The sequence below is a fragment of the Haliotis asinina genome, chromosome 6, assembly GCF_037392515.1.
Source record: "Haliotis asinina isolate JCU_RB_2024 chromosome 6, JCU_Hal_asi_v2, whole genome shotgun sequence".
NCBI classification, from domain to species: domain Eukaryota; kingdom Metazoa; phylum Mollusca; class Gastropoda; order Lepetellida; family Haliotidae; genus Haliotis; species Haliotis asinina.
The window spans coordinates 39,390,352-39,407,398 of NC_090285.1; the positions used below are offsets into that span (position 1 = coordinate 39,390,352).

At 40.4% G+C, this 17,047-nt stretch overlaps 1 protein-coding gene across 2 annotated transcripts in view; it reads right to left on the reverse strand.

Annotated features, from left to right (window-relative positions):
* LOC137287053 (two pore channel protein 2-like) overlaps positions 1–12,993 on the reverse strand; it is a 34,663-nt gene extending 21,670 nt beyond the window's left edge. Inside the window, exons 1-7 of one of the 2 annotated variants that reach the window (XM_067819165.1) lie at positions 12,658–12,993; positions 8,298–8,347; positions 7,015–7,091; positions 4,391–4,568; positions 3,721–3,837; positions 1,746–1,852; positions 171–243 (exon numbers count right to left, since the gene is read on the reverse strand). In XM_067819165.1, the coding sequence (XP_067675266.1) occupies positions 171–243; positions 1,746–1,852; positions 3,721–3,837; positions 4,391–4,568; positions 7,015–7,091; positions 8,298–8,347; positions 12,658–12,901 (846 nt within the window). In that variant the 5' untranslated portion in view covers positions 12,902–12,993. The remainder of the gene's footprint in view (positions 1–170; positions 244–1,745; positions 1,853–3,720; positions 3,838–4,390; positions 4,569–7,014; positions 7,092–8,297; positions 8,348–12,657) is intronic. The other variant, XM_067819166.1, reaches the window with a different exon arrangement.
* Positions 12,994–17,047: the final 4,054 nt, after the last annotated feature.

Sequence of the window (17,047 nt, forward strand, 5' to 3'; positions counted from 1 at the left end):
AATATATCCTCTATTTAACATGCCATATTTACCATAAGTGTCCTCGGTGCTAAGACACTGACAAAAAGGTCAAGCGGTAGATAGAACATTTATGAAACTGACAACTTGTACAGAGAATCAGTACATTTGTGAAAATTTGGGATGGAAAGCATCCCCAGCAGAGACCTCACCTCAATTTTTGGAAACAGCAGCATCCCAAACAACGTGAACAGATAGATGTGGAGCCCAAGTAGAGCCAGTACACTGTCAGATACAAGAGTTACAATCACATACAAGGATTATGGTTACATAGAAAATTCACAGTCGGATACAAGAGTTACAATCACATACAAGGCTTACAGTTATACTCAAGAGTCAAGGTCAGATACAAGAGTTACAAATACAGACAAAGCTTACAGTTATACAGAAGATTCACAATCAGATACAAGAGTCACAGCCAAATACAAAAGTCAGTCAGATTCAAGAGTTATAGACAGATACAGAGTTACATTCACATACGAGAGTCACAGTCAAATAAAATAGTCATAGTCAGATACAAGAGGCACATTCAGATACAAGTCAGTCACACACAAAAGTCACAGTCACCTATAACAGCCATAGTCAGATACAATAGGTACAGTCAGATAAGAGAGATACAATCACATACACAAGTCACACTCAGATACAAGAGTCATGGTCAGATACAAGACTTACAATTAAATACAATAGTCAGAGTCAGATACAGTAGTCACAGTCAGATACAAGGCACAACTACATGCTAAAAGAGTCAAAGTCAGATAGATACAAGTCAATCCGATACATGAGTCACAGTCACATACAAGAGTTATAGTCAGATATCAATTACAGTCACATAAAGTCACAATCGCTGTGAGTACTCACAGTAACAAACAAGCGTCAAAGTTGGAGACACAGTCAGACAAAACAGTAACAGTCAGATTCAAGAGTCACAACTACACATAAGAATCACAGTCAGATACAAGAGTCACATTAAGATACAAGGGTTACAGTTACATTCAAGAGTCACCATCAAATACAAGAATCACAATTACATACAATAGTCACAGTCAGATACAAGAGTCACATTCAGATACAAGGGTTACAGTTACATACAGGAGTCACCATTAAATACAAGAAACACAATTAGATACAAGAGTCACAGTCAGATACAAGAGTCACATTCAGATACAAGGCTTACAGTTACATACAGGAGTCACCATTAAATACAAGAAACACAATTAGATACAAGAGTCACAGTCAGATACAAGAGTCATCGTCAGATACAGGCCACATCTGACAAGAGTCACAGTAAGACAGACACAAGAGTCAGATGAGATACATGAGTCATAGTCACATACAATACTCACAGTCACACACACAGTCACAATTACATACAAGCTGGGCAGAAGGACTCGCCCAAACAAGCCCCTTCATGGACATTCAGTAACGTTGAAACTGACACTTTTTCTGCTGAAACCCATGCAGATTAGAAGGTTGTTTTCACTTCAGTATCCTACTTGAATGAGAGCAGTCACACTATTGTCTGGCAACATATACGCAGAAAATAGCCAGATGGTTTAGCAACATATACCCAGACAATAGCCAGATTGTTCAGCAACAAACATCCACAAAATCACCAGAGATTATTCAGAAAGAGTACCTACAAAATGGCTTGTGTGAGCAACACCTAAGAACCATTATTTGAGTCATTATTCTTGACTGTCATGTCAACAGTCTATTCGCCCCACCTGGCCACTTCTGGCAGCGTTCTCCTCAGACAGTTGACAGTCTTCTTCATGATGGTAGAGTTCTGTAGTAAGAAGAATGGTCGCAGTATTCTCCGGAACCGAATGTACTGAAACACATCAACATAGAATATGAGCATCATTCAGAAATATTTCAACACATTACCAAAGCCAGTTAGGCAAATATTCCCTTACGGTTGCTCAGGATCCATACTGAATATACAATCACCAGTTGCCCCCCCTTTACACTGACCTTCACCCTAAGATAATGCTTATATCATCAAGACAGCAGAAAGGTAGAATTCCACCTGCATCAGATGTCCAGGAGAGACAAACTTCAAGAAAACTTGAAGTATGTATTTCAAGAGAAGTGTGTATGTCTGTTTATGTTTGTCAAATGTTGAGAAGTAGATTCTCCTTGCTCATTAACTGTTGTCCCCTTCCCACCCTGCAACTATCTCATTCATCCATTCATTCATTCATTCATTCATTCATTCATTCATTCATTCATTCATTCATTCATTCATTCATTCACTATCTTCATGCTGAACTGTTACTGCCACGATGCAATTTCACTTCAGTGGAAGCTGTCTAAACCAGTACCTGTCCAATCTGGCAAGTTGTCAACAAAAACATGAAACCTCAGTCCCGTCTGTGGGTTGTACATTCATCATCAGCTCTACAATCTATAAACTGGATTATTTATTCAGTCCCAATGAGTGCCTGTTTAGACAGCTTCCACTGTATTAACAGTGCGTGAGTTTTGTTTTATGCCACTTTTAGCAACATACCAGTATTAACATGAAGGGGAACACCAGAAATGGACTTCAGTCATTGTACCCAAGTGGGTAATCTAAACAGGGACTTGGGCATGACGACCAAATGCTTTACCCACCACGCTACCGCCCCACACTTCGCTATTTACAACCTGCACTGGTGCATGTTAACAATGGCTGGTGCAGGTAACAATATATCATGCAACATCGTATACCTGATCTGTTTGATTGGGATTTTAGAAGTTGATGAATAACAAGTAAGGCACAATACTTTATGGGTGACAACTTCTTTATCATAAACTGATATAATGATGCAACATAACTATCATGATTCACAGACACTCTTGCTTGACGATGGTTTAATATTAATAGTCTGTACACTGTAATGACGTCACTATGTCTCCCCGCTTTGTAAGTGATGTCACAATGCATGTCACTTGTCATTGCCTTGAACTGAAAATACTCCGGAGCACCCCGTTTCTTGGTTTGCGGTTGTGTCATTCAGCTAATATCACTGGTGGAAATTTATGTTTTTCAATGGATATAACGCCTCAGTTCAACTGACAATTAAACAGTGACATGGCAACTTTCACAATATTTACATTCCCATGATGCCTGTAGGTTGTAGAATGAATGAATTTGTGTGTTTGTTATGAATGGCGAGTGAGTGAGTGAGTGAGTGAGTGAGTGAGTGAGTGAGTGAGTGAGTTAGTTTGGTTTTACGCCGCTTTTAGCAATATTCCAGCAATATCACAGCGGGGGACACCAGAAAATGGGCCTCACACATTGTACCCGTGTGGGGAATCGAACCCAGGTCTTCGGCGTGACGAGCAAATGCTTTAACCACTAGGCTACCCCACCGCCCCTGTTATGAATGGAAATGTAGTGTTATCAAAATGTGACATAACTCAGAGGTCATCAGTTATCCAATCAAATCACTGGAATCTCAGGTCAAGTCATTACAACTCAACCTGATACGACACTTGTGTGACGTAGGAGATTAGTATGCAGCTACCCATATGCTGACCACGTGGTTAATAATAAATAAGGTGTTATCCATAAAGCATTATATCTTTCATCATCTTATAAGTTATACATGTCACCATGAGTTGAGATTCTGATGGCGCAACTTCAACCTATGAGCATGGTTGCACTCGGTGCAGGTTCTGAAAACTGCACCCTAGCTGTTCATCACCCCCTACCTCATGGCATCCCAGAGCTACTGACACAGACCAGTCCAGGAGAGATATCGCAATGATGACTGAGCCAGCCACCAGCCACTTGTGTCTCCAGAAGTAGTACTTGCCCATCAAATAACCCTGCAACAGCATTAACAAACAACCTGAGAAACTTTATTCACAAGCCACATAGCCCTTGAACAACATTGGTATCAACAAGAAACTTCAGAAGTAGGCTTCACATGTAACATGACCCTGGATTAACATGGACATAAACAAACATCTTCAGAAACAAGTTACACATGTCATACAGACCTTGAGGGGTGGTGGGGTAGCCAAGGGTTAATACTTACATACGTAAGTGTCTGAATGTAATGCCTATAAACCCTATCACTTCGCCATGCTTCTGGGAAGAATTGACCATATTGGTATTTACACTGATTTTTGAAATTACATTAAGGTTTGTGGTTTCAGTGTTAGAACTGGTCTTCAGTAGCTCATGTTTGTCATGAGAGGTGATTACCAGGATCGGGTGGTCAGGCTTCGATGCTCATTATGATGATCACTGGATTTTCTGGTCGATACTTGATTATTTACAGCCTTCTGTCATACCGCTTGAATATTGCTGAGTGTGGCACTAAACAAACAACCAGCCAACCCACATTAAGGTTTGAATGAATAAGTTTCTACCTACCCTGATGAACGTGTCGATCAACAGGAGAAGGAGGCACAGGACCTCGATGCCTTCTGTCAGCCAGCAGGGTACGACTATACGGTTCCCTCGGAAACGGATATCAGAAGTCACGGTGAGTGAGGACGGGTATTCAAATATCACCAGAATATGTAGTAAAAATATCACAATATAGCGGAATCTGAAATAAAGTAAAAGGGGGAGCTATAATTACCATGTATACACAAGACCTTGTAACAAAACAGACAGAGCATTTACAGTCTTAAGTTCTAACCACATTAATAAAGTGTTTTTATCTGTTTGGCATGCGTTCTTCTTTAACTTAATTTTAAGGTCCAATCTATGGATCACAAACTGACCACACTACTAAGGTAATTTTGTCCAGAAACAAGCATCTTAAATATAATGGATTCTTCAGTATGCTCAAAGCCATTGACAGATAAATTCAAGGTTACTCTCCTCATGATACTCACATCTCAACAGGTGTGGATAGACAAATTCAAGATTACTCACATCCCAAAACGTGCGGAAGGGCAGAGTGAAGGTTACTCACATCTCGACAGATGTGGAAGGACAGATTCAAGGTTACATCTTGACAGATGTGGAGAGACAGATTCAAGTTATTCAAATCTCGACAGGTGTGGAGAGGTTACTCCCATCTCAACAGGTGTGGAGAGATACAGACAAGGTTACTCACATCTTGACAGGTGTGGAGAGAGAGATTCAAGGTTACTCATGTCTCGAAAGACGTGGAGAGACAGATTCAAGGTTACTCACATCTCAAAAGATCTGGAGAGATACACACAAGGTTACTCACATCTCAACAGGTGTGGAGAGATAGATTCAAGGTTACTCCCATCTCAACAGGTGTGGAGAGGTTACTCCCATCTCAACAGGTGTGGAAAGACAGATTCAAGGTTACTCACATTTCAACAGGTGTGGAGAGATAGATTCAAGGTTACTCCTATCTCAACAGGCGTGGAGAGACAGATTCAAGGTTGCTCACATCTCAACAGGTGTGGAGAGGTTACTCCCATCTCAACAGGTGTGGAGAGATACACACAAGGCTACTCACATCTCAACAGGTGTGGAGAGACAGATTCAAGGTTACTCATATCTCGACAGGTGTGGAGAGACAGATTCAAGGTTACTCACATTTCAACAGGTGTGGAGAGACAGATTCAAGATTACTCACATCTCAACAGGTGTGGAGAGGTTACTCCCATCTCAACAGGTGTGGAGAGACAGATTCAAGGTTACTCATATCTCAACAGGTGTGGAGAGGTTACTCCCATCTCAACAGGTGTGGAGAGATACACACAAAATTGCTCCCATCTCAACAGGTGTAGAGAGATAGATTCAAGGTTACTCATATCTCAACAGGTGTGGAGAGATAGATTCAAGGTTACTCATATCTCGACAGGTCTGGAGAGGTTACTCCCATCTCAACAGGTGTGGAGAGATACACACAAGGTTACTCCCATCTCAACAGGTGTGGAGAGATAGATTCAAGGTTACTCATATCTCAACAGGTGTGGAGAGGTTACTCCCATCTCAACAGGTGTGGAGAGATACACACAAGGTTACTCACATATCAACATGTGCAGAAAGATAGATTCAAGAATACTCACGTATCAACAGGTGTGGAGAGATAGATTCAAGGGTACTCACACCTTGACAGGTGTGGAGAGACAGATTCAGGTTTACTCACATCTCGACAGGTGTGGAGAGACAGATTCAAGGTTACTCACATCTCAACAGGTGTGGAGAGACAGGTTCAAGGTCACTCACATCTCAACAGGTGTGGAGAGATAGATTCAGGTTTACTCACATCTCAACAGGTACAGAAGGACATATTCAGGTTTACTCATATCTCGACAGGTATAGAAGGACATATTCAGGTTTACTCACATCTCGACAGGTGTGGAGAGGTTACTCCCATCTCAACAGGTGTGGAGAGACAGATTCAAGGTTACTCATATCTCAACAGGTGTGGAGAGGTTACTCCCATCTCAACAGGTGTGGAGAGATACACACAAAATTGCTCCCATCTCAACAGGTGTAGAGAGATAGATTCAAGGTTACTCATATCTCAACAGGTGTGGAGAGATAGATTCAAGGTTACTCATATCTCGACAGGTCTGGAGAGGTTACTCCCATCTCAACAGGTGTGGAGAGATACACACAAGGTTACTCCCATCTCAACAGGTGTGGAGAGATAGATTCAAGGTTACTCATATCTCAACAGGTGTGGAGAGGTTACTCCCATCTCAACAGGTGTGGAGAGATACACACAAGGTTACTCACATATCAACATGTGCAGAAAGATAGATTCAAGAATACTCACGTATCAACAGGTGTGGAGAGATAGATTCAAGGGTACTCACACCTTGACAGGTGTGGAGAGACAGATTCAGGTTTACTCACATCTCGACAGGTGTGGAGAGACAGATTCAAGGTTACTCACATCTCAACAGGTGTGGAGAGACAGGTTCAAGGTCACTCACATCTCAACAGGTGTGGAGAGATAGATTCAGGTTTACTCACATCTCAACAGGTACAGAAGGACATATTCAGGTTTACTCATATCTCGACAGGTATAGAAGGACATATTCAGGTTTACTCACATCTCGACAGGTGTGGAGAGATAACTTCTGTACACGCGGAGAACAGGAATCTCCAGCTTGTGACATATTGAGCGGTACTGGAATCAGAGACACAGAAACCTGTTATGATGTCACCAAAATGTCCATATGTAAGTAAACCATTCAACATATCATCTGACAGAGTACTCCACAACGTATCATCTGATAGAGTAAACCGTAACAATTACATTTTAGCTGTGTACATTGTACATTGTAATCGGCTGAAATGATCACATTCAAAGTGAATGTAAGATGTAAAACTGAAGCACGCTACATTCACCACTATCGCTATGCAGATTCATACATATTGCACATCATTTAGTTATTCATACCTTGGTAAGCCACTGACAATACGACCCATGAAGGTCCAAGTCAGAATAGGCCTTAGCAACCGTGCTGGCCATAAAAGGCAACGATGCTCATGCTGTTGATCACTGGATTGCATGGGCCAGACTTGATTATTTACAGACCAACGCCATATAGCTGGAATATTGCTGCATGTGGCATACAAATAACAATGTACTATAGGTTATCTGGTGATTCTTTTCCTTTCTAATTACATATCTATTTTCGCATACTCCGTGAAGAATATTTCCCACTAACCTTTGCATGCCAAACATCCACCAAGAAGGGATTCAAAAATATTTTGAAAAGCCACTTGCCACAGGGCAAGTGACTTCAAGAAAGCAGCTTGTCCTGATTAATTTTTATTATTATGAACTTTAATAGCTTCATTGTGAGCAGATATGAAATCTAAGATTATTTGTAGTTTGAAACCATAAGTGGAAATTATCTAGTAGTCTATGGAAAAGTAAGATACCATTATTTGATTGCCCGAAATGAAAACCGGGCGTCGGGCGATGGGATTTTTTATCCCCTGCCAAGTATGTTTTAGACTGTTGTTCAGCTGTGTTTTGTTGCACCCAAGACATATGAATTGTGTCATGTCAGAATAACTTCCTGTTTGTGCTACACCATGATATGCTGGCACAAAATGAGTGAGTGAGCTTAGTTTTACGCCGCACTCAGCAATATTCCAGCTATATGGCGGCGGTCTGAAAATTCAGTGATCAACAGTATGAGCATCGACCTGTGCAGTTGAGAACCAATGACACATGTCAACCAAGACAGGAAGCCTGACCACCCGATCTCATTAGTCACCTCTTACGACAAGCATAGTCACCTTTTATGGCAAGCATGGGTTGTTGAAGGCCTATTCTTCCCCGGACCTTCACATGTCTGCTGGCACAAAAGATGGCACCTACCTTGTAAGCATCTTCAATAAACACTACAGCTTGTAAAATAGTAGTGAGGTCTGCAAAGTAAACATAACCATGTAAATATGTAAGATTTAAAGTAAAGATAAATCCTTGTGATATATCACACATGAATAGAGTAGAGATAAGTTCTTATAATATACAGTCGAAGGTGTCATTGTCAAAACCTGCAGCTGACCAATCTGGCAAGTTGTCTACACCAGCATACAGGGCTTTCACTATGCAGTAAGCATACTAAATAAGGGAGACACCTCTTGAAGGCTTAGAAGGCAGCCCATTACGTCAAGAGTTATCTCCCTTGTCTGAGCAGACGGCTTCCTGTGTTGACATGGCAGAATTTACAGTAAGAGAAAAGAAAGCTCATTCTAGATGATTTTGAAAGGGGTGAGGCTGATGCTAAAGTGTTAGCTTGTAGACATGGTATTCCTCTGTCTACAGTATACAGAACTTTGAAGAATATTCAAACAGGAACCGGGATAGAGCACAAAGCAGGGGCAGGTCGGCCTAGGAAATTCAGTGTTGTGGATCGCCGAAGACTTGGGCAGATTGTGAGTAGGGGCAAATAGAAAAGTGTTGAGAACATCAGAAATGAAATGATTAGCAGAGGAAGTCCTAAGGTATGCAATGAAACAGTTAGGCAGGAATTACAGAGACTTAATTGGGTGAAAAAACATGGAATTCCCTCGCCGTTGATTAAAGATGCACAAAAGGAACTGGTGTCGGGCTCATGAAAATCAAGATTGGGATAATGTTTTCTTTTCGGATGAAAGTTCTGTTTGGCTTTTCCCTAATTGTGTGAAAATTTGGACCAAAGATACTGTCAAACCTATCTACCAGCGACCAAAACATAGCCCGAAGTTTCACATGTGGGGTGGCATATCGGATCGCGGAGTGACGCCATTGTGTGTTTTCACAGGAAACTTGACAAAAGAAAGATACGTTGACATTCTAAATGGTCACCTTCTTCTGACAGCACATACATTGCATGAAGATGATTGGATTTTCCAGCATGATAATGACCCAAAACACACTGCGCGCTACACAAAACAGTGGTTGTCGGGCGAAAATGTTCAAGTTTTAGACTGGCCCAGTTACAGCCCAGACCTAAACCCAACTGAGAATGTGTGGGGAGTCATGAAGGGCAGAATAAACCAAAAGGGACTGAGAAATATTGAAGATATGAAGGTCGAGGTGGTCCAATATTGGGATACCCTGTCACACGATTACCTACAAACTTTGATGGGTAGTGTGCCTAGGCGTATTCAGGCATGCATTGCTGAGCGAGGAGGTCTAACAAAGTACTAAAACATGACTGAGACTGTAAAAGGATGCTGTTTTAACATGTTTATGTAAGTAAAACGCCAGAAGTTAATAAACGTAATGAGTTACATGACGCAACATGATTCTCAATAAAATCTGGGAATACTATAAAATCTCAATCCCGTCAATGGCTTGTACATTGACCACCATTTAAAAGCTCTGTAAGCTGGCAGTTGTCATTTCCGGATCACAGCATGAATTGAGCCACCCTTTTATATGATTCTACAGTCATTAGCACTGTCAAATCCGAGGCATCGAAACCACATGGTTGCAGACAAAGGTAAGTTCATCTTAGTTCAGCACGGGTATACATGTACATATAATTAGTAAGTTAAGTAGGTGTGTGCAGTAACTGAGCGAACCATGTGCTACAACAATGTATATAAGAGTGACAAAACAGGTAAAGTTCTTGTTGTAGGTAACAGCATCAGCTCTATCATCTGGCATTCTGTCTGAATCGGATTATTTCTTCAGTTTCAGTGAGTACTGGTTTAGACAGCTTCCATTGTACCAGTGTCTCATATGATTCATGGCGATGAGTCCTATCAACCGATCATGGTTTTGATTTGTCAATATGGTGGGATAAGTCCTATAGCTGTAACTGATAATACTGATAAATGGATTGGAGATAAGTCCTCAAAATATACCTGATACTGAAAGTAAACAAACTAATGATAAAACTGATATACTGTATATCTGATGATAATGGTGAGCATAGAAGGGTGAAATCCTAATGATATGTCTAGATCTGAAATCACTGGTCAACAGAATGCAGACAACAAACCCTCATAATAAATCCTTCTGTTATTTGGGGTAGTGGAGTAGGCTTATGGTTAAAGTATCATACCAGGGATTCAATTTTTTTTAAAAAAGGCACTTTCCACAGGGCAAGTGACTTTAATAACTAACTTGTAATAATTTTCCACTTGCCCTGATTTCATTACATAATCAAGAGTGATAAATAGCAAACTGAGATAACTCTACTTTCTGAAATTTATTAGTTACATTTTAAACAGGTATGTAATGAAATCCAGTTTTATTTGCAGTTTGAAACCATAAGTGGAAACTGTCTAGTAGCCTATGGACAAGTAAGATACCATTACTTGATTGCCCAAAATGAAAACGGACTTGTCCTAGGCATCCGGCGATGGGATTTTTTAACCCTGTTATACCAAGGCTGGGAAACCCACATGGCTACATGTGAAAAGCCCATTTCTGGTGATTTCATTAAAACACTGTTGGCATATTGATAAAAGCGGTGTTCAACCATGTACTCGCTGGCTCACCTCATGACATTTAGTGTTAACATGATTAATGGTCAATCAGTGGTGTGCTAATTTTTCAAAAAAAAACATTCATTTTGGCAAAATCTAATACAAAAATTGTTCTTGATTTTTGTCTGGCATTAATGAACATGATGAAATGCATGACCGATAAAGCAGAGACAAGTGGGATAAACAACTTAATGTTGCCTGGTATATGTATGACATACATGACCAATAGTGCAGAAAAACCCTGTGTCATGTTTACTGTGTATATGTTGGAACACAAATGTAATAACTTGGCAATTCTCTATTATAGTGGTGCCATCTGGTATGCATGAAATACATGACAAAAACGACAGAGAGAAACCTTTGTGTCATGCTTACATTGCATATACTGAACTATGCAATTCACTATTTGATAGAGTCATTAATCATGTGGCTACTATTACACAAGAAATCCACACTTATTTCACTTTCCTCTTGATTCACCTCCTTGTTCATACATCAAGTTCATCTGGTGTAATATACTGGAAATGATGGTTGTATATATGGTTCCTTAAAGGTCACATGCAATGTAAAACACAACTTTGCAGATTCTGATACCGTTCGGTATGCACTTACTGAAACAAATCATCAAAATTGTGATTTGAACCTATGAAGTTTAAACAAAATGTGATGTAAAAATCCCAGGAAATCAGTGTTGAAACAATTTTTAATTTTCCCCCAGTGCTGGTTTCAACAGCTATGCTGCTTTGCTCTCAGAGCAGGTTCGACAAGCTTGTAACAGTATGCCTGCCGGGAGTATGAGGTCGTGAGCAGTAGTCTGTCTTGGCTGTGCACATAAACAAGTAAATAATCTACTCGATACATTAAAAAACATGTTGATTGTGCTAAGCAGCCTCTGTCACAGAGAAAACTCGATGTCTGGTTTACTGACACCTATATGTCTGCATGCCTGTCTGCTAATGACAATATGCAATGCACAACTTCAATCACTGACCACATGCAATTTGAAATTAACACCTAACAGACTTATAAGCCTTAAACAAAGAGCGGCTAAGTGTATCGGCAAATGAACCAGTGGCGAATGAAAAGGCCTTGTTACACTTGAGTGTACTCCCTCTGGCTGGGTTCAGTTTGCAGGAGGTAAACCAAAAATATTGCCATTTGATTTGCGATTATATGCTTATAATTTTGTTTATTTGTTTTTTTCTCAATCAGCAATGCAGTTTTATAAATAATGAATAAGTGATAACTATGCTTGACTTTTTGGTTGCATGTGACCTTTAAGTCTCATGTGAGTACATTGACAGTATCGACACTGAGACAAACAAATGCACATTCACTAGCCGAGAGCCGCAATGAGGTCCCATACCATGCATACATGCAGGGTCATGCCGTGACTGTACATAGGATAGCATAATGGCTCTCGACTTATCCTTCACTCACAGCGAAGCTACACTTGGTTTTGGACAAGTGTGCAGTAAAACCCTGATCAAGAATCTCATCATCTTCAGTGACTGCTTGATTGATATGTCAATCTTTTCGTTCAAAATTTTCAAACACTTTACAATGAATACTTGTTGAAAGGGGTAGTACGAAAACAGGCCTCTGGATTAAGTTACCCTGTCATGTTTTACGTAGATATAGATCCATTGAAAGATATCTTGACCGCGATGATCATATCTGAATACACCTGAAGATACTGTCACTAGTCTAGTGCAAGATAACGCTGACTCACTTCCGAATCTAGAGAAACTTACCTAACCCAGCAAACTGATCGTGTGTTTCGTTAGCAGCAGCGTCCACATCTGTGAGACTGGGTGCGACGTACCAAGTTGTCCCCCTCACCGACTCGGATGACGAGTCAACTCCCCTACGCTCCCCTGGCAGCGATTCCACAGCAGGAGAGGAGGCCGATCTGGACCCATCACCAAAGTCTCCTGAGTTTAAACTGAGATTAACATGTTCTTCAAAATCAAAAGTCTTTCTGTGGTGAACATCCATTTAGTCACGCTATCAGGTGCTACCACTACAAAGCATGACTATCTCCCTCTCCCTCCCTCTCCCTTTAATGTCAACATCCGGTTTACTTCCGTAAAGGGAGGCTATTCTGCTTGGTCTACCGAACGTCCAAGGGTCTGTTCCACCAGTGTGTATTCTGTTTGTAGCAGTGACATTTCATGTTGTATTTTATATTTTGTTTCACTGATAATGTCAATAAAGAGAAACGTACAAAAACATTTCTTGGTGTTATACATTGTGTTGGCCATAGGTATTGTTTCTCTTCTGGGTAGGTGAATCTGCATTGCACGTGCATTCCATGTTTGCGAATCTTTGCCCTCACAGGAGATTGTGATTGGTTGATTGCATGATCTGCTTTAATACGATCACACCTCGTGTCTCGTTGTGGTCACGGCATTCTGAGAGCTGATGATGTGAGGTATATTTTGAGAAGACACCAGGTCACTTATACATCTTGTTGTGAAATACTTTCTACTAGTTCAGGGTGTATTATTTCATAATAAAGTTGTAGACTAAATATGTCTATTATATACAAGTTTGCGGTATGAATGTGTAATTATGTTTCGCAAACACGGGTTAGGCTGTGCAGTATGTATACTTTTCATAGCGTTTGTTATAGTCTATGTGTTCATCTCTTTTATGAGTGTCAAGCGTGTATGCCGTGCGCGCTGCAGTGATGAATGCTAACACTGGTAATCGTCTGCGTGTGCTTGTGATTAGGTTCTTGTGCTTAAAGTTTGCTTGTGTTTTCATTTTGTGTGTACTTCGGTCACCCTACCAAAGGTTGATGTCGGTCATCACGCATCCAGGGGTAGCTTCGTCTTATAGATGGGTGAGCAGTTATTGACTATGAACATAAACGTGTGAAATATATTTTCTGCTATTAATTGTAACCAATATTGATGAGTTTATGTTTCAAAATCATTGTGATCATAATTGTGAAAACATCGGAAAGTTATCTCATCAATGCATATATATATGGTTATGTGCATATTGTAATGTGCATATCCATGTGACCATGATTTAAATGTATTCAGTTGTCTCCCTTGTTCTCATAAATGGTACAGATGAATCTGATATGTAGTATTCCCAAAAATTATTGAGAATCATGTTGCGTCATGTAACTCATTACGTTTATTAACTTCTGGCGTTTTACTTACATAAACATGTTAAAACATCATAATTTTACAGTCTCAGTCTTGTTTTAGTACATTGTTAGACCTCCTCGCTCAGCAATGCATGCCTGAATACGCCTAGGCACACTACCCATCAAAGTTTGTAGGTAATCGTGTGACTGGGTATCCCAATATTGGACCACCTCGACCTTCATATCTTCAATATTTCTCAGTCCCTTTTGGTTTATTCTGCCCTTCATGACTCCCCACACATTCTCAGTTGGGTTTAGGTCTGGGCTGTAACTGGGCCAGTCTAAAACTTGAACATTTTCGCCCGACAACCACTGTTTTGTGTAGCTCGCAGTGTGTTTTGGGTCATTATCATGCTGGAAAATCCAATCATTTTCATACAATGTTTGTGCTGTCGGAAGAAGGTGACCATTTAGAATGTCAACGTATCTTTCTTTTGTCAAGTTTCCCGTGAAAACACACAATGGCGTCACTCCGTGATCCGATATGCCACCCCGCATGTGCAACTTCGGGCTATGTTTTGGTCGCTGGTAGATAGGTTTGACAGTATCTTTGGTCCAAATTTTCACACAATTAGGGAAAAGCCAAACAGAACTTTCATCCGAAAAGAAAACATTATCCCAATCTTGATTTTCATGAGCCCGACACCAGTTCCTTTTGTGCATCTTTCATCAACGGCGAGGGAATTCCACGTTTTTTCACCCAATTAAGTCTCTGTAATTCCTACCTAACTGTTTCATTGCATACCTGAGGACTTCCTCTGCTAATCATTTCATTTCTGATGTTCTCAACACTTTTCAATTTGCCCCTACTCACAATCTGCCCAAGTCTTCGGCGATCCACAACACTGAATTTCCTAGGCCGACCTGCCCCTGCTTTGTGCTCTATCCCGGTTCCTGTTTGAACATTCTTCAAAGTTCTGTATACTGTAGACAGAGGAATACCATGTCTACAAGCTAACACTTTAGCATCAGCCTCACCCCTTTCAAAATCATCTAGAATGAGCTTTCTTTTCTCTCTTGCTGTAAATTCTGCCATGTCAACACAGGAAGCCGTCTGCTCAGACAAGGGAGATAACTCTTGACGTAATGGGCTGCCTTCTAAGCCTTCAAGAGTTGTCTCCCTTATTTAGTATGCTTAGTGCATAGTGAAAGCCCTTTTTTCCAATCTTAGCATCATTAGGAAAAAAACAAAGATTTTCTCAATAATTTCTGGGAACACTGTATACCCTTGTGATAATCAGTTACATATTGTGATCTTCATATAGTCATGCAATGTTTACAGGGTATTTGTCCTCTGGTGTCTGAATAAACAAACGGATTCACACCCAAGGGCTAGTCTGGAGTTTTATTTCACTGGCTGTGACATATGGAACAAGCAGACAGTTTTGAATGTCGCCAAAAACGTCTTTGGGAGGCATTTTAGAAGTTGTAAAGATGAATTATAACCAGTGTATGTTCTATGGATAGTCAGCTTCCCATGACTGCAATAGGTTCGCTGTTTCGGCGTAAGGACGAACACCGTTTTCAAGTACGTGCTCACTAACGTCGCACTCATTGCAATAAAGAAGTTGACCGTCCATAGTACTTGGTTTTCCTTCAAAAAATGTCGTTAAATATAGAACGTCAGTGGAAAATAATAAGCAGTCTACACACACCTACATATAAATTCATTTCCATAGAAATAAACATAAAAACATAAAAATGGCACCAGCTGTCCGCCAAACATATATCCCAACAATATAAAACATTCATTATCTTATGGTTACATACGTGTAATGGAATCCTGAAAAAATGAGCTAGTTATGCTTTAACCTCCTGGCATTATCTGTCTTTGTCAGAAGTAGATGAGTAAGATGACATCAATGGTGTACGAATGAATGAGAAATACGTGTGCATGGATCGTCACGCATGTCACTTCTGGTGTCCCCCGCAGTGTTACTGGTGGAATGTTGCTAAAAGCGGCCTAAAACTGAATTCACTCACTAACGTAATACATGTATGAGCACGATTCTGAAGTGACTGGGTTAAGCGCAGTCATGGGAGTAAGTCCATGTGGCTTCTTATCCGTTTCAACGGCACTTCAGCATCACGGCAGTGAACACCTTACATGGGTTTCACACTTTGCGTTCATATGTGGATTCGAGAGAGGACAATCGGCGTATCGAGCGAACACTTATACCACTCGGTTACCCCAGCTGAGGTAGCGGGATCATGGTTGAACGTACTATAGTCGAGAAGTCAAGGGTCGGGTTTATTTCTGTCATAGTTGCATGATATTATATTTAGAGGGAAATCGAAACGGTGATGACAACCGAGCAGTTAAAAGACAGAATTGCCTACCACCTAGATCAATACACGCAGTTAAATGAAACATGTATTTTGACATTAGTCGACTGAAATACCTTCAAGATCACTTCAGTCCATACTTCAACCCAAAAATCATTATTTACCCAATCACTTCAACACTGACCCTGACAAGGCTCACTGAGATTTACAATCCTTCTATAGTGTCTCAAAGTTAATGTATGGACGCCTCATCTATAATGTTCAATGAACATAAGCACACCTCAGTTTTGTACATTCAGCTGTACATACAATGTCAAACATACGCATAGTGTGCGTGTATCTCACAGATATAGACAAACATAACATACCTCCCCAATGTAGTGCACCCAAATGTATATATATGTGTATACAGTAAAATGTGTGTGTGTGTGTGTGTGTGTGTGTGTGTGTGTGTTTCAGAAGTAGAGACGAACAAAGCACACTTCCCTGTAGTACATTCTGTCGCAAATATACTGTCAAATATATTATGCGCATGTATCATATAGATGGAGACGAAAAAGCACACCTCTCTGTAGTACATTCATATAGGTATAGACAAACGTAGCATACCTCCACGTGGAATACCCAGCTGTACATATACAATAAAGTATGTATGTGCATGTATCTCATAGATAGAGATGAACATTGCACAGCTC